The sequence below is a fragment of the Lampris incognitus genome, chromosome 4, assembly GCF_029633865.1.
Source record: "Lampris incognitus isolate fLamInc1 chromosome 4, fLamInc1.hap2, whole genome shotgun sequence".
Classification (NCBI taxonomy): domain Eukaryota; kingdom Metazoa; phylum Chordata; class Actinopteri; order Lampriformes; family Lampridae; genus Lampris; species Lampris incognitus.
Genome location: NC_079214.1, coordinates 31,953,889 through 31,959,888, shown reverse-complemented (window position 1 = coordinate 31,959,888; position 6,000 = coordinate 31,953,889). Strand labels below are relative to the sequence as shown.

Genomic DNA, 6,000 nt, shown 5'->3' with positions numbered 1-6,000 from the left:
CACCATCAAAAAGACATGCATGTTAGGATTAATACTCCTGTCTGTGCCATGGTATGCCCGATGCATGGAAAGAACTACAGTTGGTCGGCGGGTGCTGCACTGTGGCTGCCCACTGCTCCTAGCTACACAGCTAGGATTGGTTAAATACAATGGCAGAATTTCCCCAAGGGGATTAATTAAGTAGTTAAAAAAAATAGAGAGAGAGAGAGAGAGAGAGAGAGAGAGAGAGAGAGAGAGAGAGAGAGAGAGAGAGAGAGAGAGAGAGAGAGAGCATATAACATATAGGGTGCAATCACAAAGTTCAATGAATGATGTCTTCTCCTTTCTCTTTTTCTGTGTGAATGGTGTCATGTGAGTCTCCCTTGCACGCACATGCAGTTGGTTCTCTTCTCAGGTATCTGTGGTTGATGGTGGTCACCACTTGGATGCTGCCTGCCATTCCCCTCATCACATTTTCTTTTGATAAATCCAAATAAAAAATTTTTTTTACATGATGCTGGTCGCGTGGCTTGGGTCCTGGACTGTTCCGATGGCGTCTAGACACTGCTTGGCATCCTGCGCATCATATTCTTCATACATTTTATAAGTCCATTATAATTGTGTTATCCTCTTTCAATGTTGTATTGTGTAAATTGCATAAACACAACATACATTGCACGTTGTCCGTCTTGGGAGAGAGATCCCTCCTCTGCTGCTCTCGCTGAGGTTTCTTCCTATTTTTTCTCCCTGTTAAAGGTTTTTTTTTTTAGGGAGTTGTTCCTTATCCAATGAGAGGGTCTAAAGACAGGATGTTGTGTTGCTGTTAAGCCCACTGAGGCAAATTTGTGATATTGGGCTAAGCAAATAAAATTGATTTGATTTGATAGTGTTTCTCCTTTAAAAGTGGAACAACCTTCATCTGTTTTCCATCTATCCATCCATTATTCAAAGCGCTTATCCCGAGACCCTTCATCTGTTTTGATTTTCACAAATGCTCATTGATGTTTGCTATGCAATAATCATAAGAGTGTTATTGCTTGAAACTTGGTAACACATCCTAGTTAAAACATGATGAAAAATATCCAGGAAATATGCAATTTTTGCAGCTTTGGTTTTGCTATTACCTAATTCAAGTAGGCCCTATTACCATTTTAGCTAACACACAATATTGGTCACTACCCAAGGCGATGCAGAGAAATTGGTGGCAAAAGTTACTGTCTCTGTCGAAGTGTAACCCACCAAGTATTTAAGTAGTCAGATCACTGAAATACCAATCAGTACTATTGTATTCATGTAAGTCACTTTTCATGGGCTGTGCAGTATAATTTGATCACCTGTTGTGTCTACCACAGCAAATGGGGCCTGAATTAATCTCTCTCAAGGCCACAACAGAAATGCATTGCAGAGGTTGAAGGTGGCCTCTTGCATCATTACAAGCGGAGGTGGACAAGGAGGAGGAGGGGGGGGGGGGAGAGATAGAGAGAGAGAAAGAGAGAGAGAGAGAGAGAGAGAGAGAGAGAGAGAGAGAGAGAGAGAGAGAGAGAGAGAGAGAGAGAGGCATGGAAGAGGTGGAGAAAAATAAACTAATGAAATGCAAGAAAGGGGAGGGGGACAGGAAAAGAAACTTGCAAGCAAGATGAAAATTAGAGAGGAAAAGGAGAGAACATGATGAAAACACTAATCTTCTCCTCTCCATCTGGTCATGGAGAGCTCAGAGGATGCAGAGCTCTGCTTCCCGTAGCTACTAAACTCCTCCTGCAGGGGGCTCATGCGTCCACGCTCGGAGGCCATGCTACTCTACATTCTGTTCCATCCTCCATTGCTCTGCTCACGGTGGCTCTCAACCTGCATGGTCATCATCTCCATGTTCCACTTTAGGCAACTTCACATGCTGACCAACCTGCTCCTCCTCTCCCTATCCATCTCAGACCTCCTCGTCGCACTTCTGGTGATGCCAGTTTTTAATATTGCATTTAAACTTGACACAGTAAGGGATCTTGTCTGTATTATTACATTTTAATGATAGATATTAGAATCCCCAATTCTAACTTGCACTACAGGTTATGGGTCAATGTTTTTGTAAAATGCTTTGAGTGGCTGTTGCAGCTAGAAAAGCGCTATATAAAATGTAACTTGATTGATTGATTGATGCCATTTGAAATGTTGCATCTCATCAAGGCTTGCTGGTTGCGGGGTCACATTACCTGTGCCGTCTTACATCTTTGGCTTCATTCTCACCTCAGTCTCTGTGGGAAACATTGTGCTCATATCGATTAACTGCTACATGGCTATTTGTGACCCCTTGCAATACCCCACCAGAATCACTCAGAGCAGAATAAAAGTGTCTGTCTGTGTCGGGCCTGTTGTTTTCTACAATGGGCTTATTTCAAAAGGGGATCTTCAGCAGCCAAACAAGCTCAACACATGCTATGGAGTGTGGTGGTCATTGACTATTTCTCTGGAGCTGTTGTCCTCGTGGTCACCTTTGTAGGCCCCTGCACGGACATTATTGTTCTGCACTTGAGTGTTTGTGGTGGCTGTTACATTCATGTCATTCATTCTCAAGTTACAGCTGTCACACCTGGGCGGGTGAATGTAAACGCTGAGAAATCGGCGAGAAAAGAAGCCAAAACTCTTGGTATTGTCATACTGGTATTTTTTTTACTGCATCTGTATTACCATCCCTCTCTTGCAGGGCAGGACACATCAAACAGCACCTCATCTTGGCTATCTTGTCCTGGCTAGTGTATTTCAGTTCCTGTGTGAATTCACTAATACATGCTTTTTTTCTAACTCTGATTTAGAAGAGCCATTGGGCTCAGTATCACCGTACAGATACTGGATAATAATTCTTGTGAAACTAGGGTACTTTAATGCCAACTATCCACAAAATATGTTTGATGGGAATATTTTGAAACAAACAATTAAGGTAGTAAATTTCACTTTCAGCAAGTTTTTTTCCTAAGAAATTGGTACCAACTCCATATTGGTGATATAGATTGAAAGAAATTAACATCATATTTTGCTTGATGCTGGAGTAAGTAAAATTTTATGTATATAGCACTTTTAAAAACACAGTTACAAAGTGCTTGACACTCAGTACAGAAAATACGAATACATACATAAAATAAATTGAATGAATATAAAACATCTAGGTTCAAGTTTATTTGTCATATAACTGCAAGAACAGGATATGTACAAAAACCAAAAATACAAAAAAATTAAGAATAAAACCGTCAGTGCAGTTATTACTCTAACAATTTCAAAAATTTAAGCAACTTAATAAACACTAACAGAAATTTACCGCCATCAAAAGAGGGCTGCAGGCTTCATCTGGGCTGTGACTGGGACTGTCCGACTTCTGAAAGGGACAGGAAGACAATGAATGGATAAATGTTCACGCTTTGGGTTAGCGTGTCATTTTACCATAGTTATCATTTTGATTTGACTTTCATCTACAAAAACATGTTAATCAAAAGTAAAATATATGACTCTAGATGCAGTCCTGAAAGCAGACAGCAAATGGGGAAAAAATTGTAGCAATAGCTTGAAGTCAATTTTTATTCATTTACACAGGCTCATATAGAAGAAAACCACCTTTGGATAACCTATATGAACCATTTCAATCAGCTTTCAGGGTCTGTCACTCTACTGAAACTGCTCTGACCAGAGTGGTGAATGATCTTACTAGCTATGGACTCTGATTCCACTTCTGTGCTTATACTACTGGACCTCAGTGTAGCTTTTGACACCACTGATCACTGTATACTATTAGACAGATTAAATTGCAATTTTTTAATCTCTGGCTTAGACCTCTTGGCTTAAGTCCCATTTATCTGGAAGAACACATTGTGTCTGCTATAGTAGTATTACATCAAAATTCTCTGACGTTAAATATGGTGTACCACAGGGTTCAGTTCTTGGCCCTCTACTTTTCTGTCTTTATACTTTACCTCTTGACCAAATTATACACAGTTATGGAATAAATTTCCATTGCTATGCTGATGATACTCAGCTGCATGTGCCTATAAGGGCTGATGATCATACTCAAACAACTAATGTAGAGGCCTGCTTGGCTGCTGTGAAAAATTGGATGTCACTAAACGTTCTGCTTTTAAATTGGGATAAAACCAAGATGCTGGTCATCGGCCTTGCTAGACACCAATTTGATCAGGTAACGATAACAATCGACAACTCTGTAATTTCACTAATTGTGGCAGCCAAACATCTTGGTGTTACGTTTGATCCCAGTCTTTCCTTTGACACGCACATTAAATAAATCACCAAGAGTGCCTTTTTTCCCCTTACATAACATAGGTAAAATTCAGTCTTTTCCGACCATAGCTGACGCAGAGACTCTAATATATGCATTTGTTTCATCCAGACTTGATTACTGTAATGTTCTGTTCATGCTAGGACTAAAAGTCTTCAGATGGCTCAGAATGCTGCAGCTAGAATCCTAACTCAAATGAGAAAATTTGACCATATTACACCAATTCTTGCCTCCTTTCATTGGCTTCCTATCCATGTTTAGATCAGACTTCAAAGTGCTTCTGTTGACTTATAAAATCCTAAATGGGCTTGCCCCATCTTATCTGTCTGATCTCCTTAAACCATAAATTCCATCTTGAGCTCATCACTGTCAAAATACAGGGCTCCTGTTTGTACCCAAGGTTTAAAAGAAGTTAGCTGGTGGCAGAGCCTTTTCCTATTGGGCCCTGTTCTTGTGAAATAACCTGCCCGCTCCCATCGGACAAACAGTCTGTTGAGTCCTTTAAATCCGAATTTAAAATTCATTTTTTTGCATTAGCCTACAATTAGTTGCCTTTAAGTTGAGTGCTTCACAACCTGTACAGCATGGCAGGTCAGTTTCTGTCTCATTGAATTTACCAAGCACTTTTCTGCTGACGAGATTATACAGTATAGATTATTGACTGTTGCAAACTGTTCTCTTCTCTCACGTCTTTTCTCTCTCTGAATGATGTCTTCTCCTTTCTATTTTTCTGTATGTGAATAGTGTGATACGAGTCTCCCTTGCGCGCACTTGTAGTCTGTCCTCCACCCAGGTCTCCATGGTGATGGTGGTCAAGTCAAGTCAATTTTATTTGTATAGCCCAATATCACAAATGACAAATTTGCCTCAAGGGGCTTGACAGCAACACAACAACCTGTCCTTAGACCCTTACATTGGATGAGGAACAACTCCCTAAAAAAAAAAAAAAAAAAAAAAAAACCTTTTAACAGTTGCTCTCCCTGAGGGTTCTTCCTAATTTTTTTTTCCCAGTTAAAGGTTTTTTTTTAGGGAGTTGCTCCTTATCCAATGTGAGGGTCTAAGGGCAGGATGTTGTGTTGCTGTAAAGCCCCTTTAGGCGAATTTGTAATTTGTGATGTTTGGCTATACAAATAAAATTGACTACACTGCATGGGTACTGCATGCAGTTTTATGTTCAGTAAATTCAAATTTACACATAATTCTAGTGTTTCAATTAAACTGTTAGCAGAACATGCCTTCTACACTCCAATACCAACAAAAGGGCACAATTAGTTTTCTATTTTTTTTCTAAAATAGTAGTAGTAGTAGTAACAACAAAAACAACAACTACCAGGGATTTCATGTGGCCAGAACTCATCACAGGCTGGGCATCTTGGATCTTCTTTATCTTTGAAGTATCTGGCCACGCATGGTTTGTGTATCTTTATGTCACATGTAGGATTTTCACACAGTTGGCCCTAAAATAATCATATTATTCCAATAATGCGATATGGCAAGCAAGTTACAAAAAGGACAGGATTAACACAACATCAACATCTCTTGACATAAGCAGGACAAATGCAGAAGTTACGTTAGTGGGAAAGCAAACACTGTATGTGTGGTAACTGTGGCAACTGCCTCAAAATCTTAACAATGACTAAAGAAAAGAAGGAAAGTTCTAGTGTCTCCTGGTGCCTGGACAACCACACCAACAAAACAGCAGAAAGCCAGAAACTAACAAAGATTACTAACTGACATCAAACACTGAA

The 6,000-nt window shown here is 39.9% G+C and overlaps 1 protein-coding gene and 1 pseudogene across 4 annotated transcripts in view; one reads left to right on the top strand and one right to left on the bottom strand.

Moving 5' to 3' along the window:
• Window positions 1–1,828: 1,828 nt before the first annotated feature.
• LOC130111441 (trace amine-associated receptor 3-like) lies at window positions 1,829–2,785 on the top strand (annotated as a pseudogene).
• nsmce1 (NSE1 homolog, SMC5-SMC6 complex component) overlaps window positions 2,042–6,000 on the bottom strand; it is a 28,769-nt gene continuing 24,810 nt past the window's right edge. For 2 of the 4 annotated variants that reach the window (XM_056278632.1, XM_056278635.1), the window contains 2 exons: window positions 5,583–5,709; window positions 2,916–3,340 (listed from right to left, as the gene is read on the bottom strand). In XM_056278632.1, the coding sequence (XP_056134607.1) occupies window positions 3,309–3,340; window positions 5,583–5,709 (159 nt within the window). In that variant the 3' untranslated portion in view covers window positions 2,916–3,308. Of the gene's footprint in view, window positions 2,226–2,912; window positions 3,341–5,582; window positions 5,710–6,000 lie in introns of those variants that run through there. The other 2 variants (XM_056278633.1, XM_056278634.1) reach the window with 2 other exon arrangements.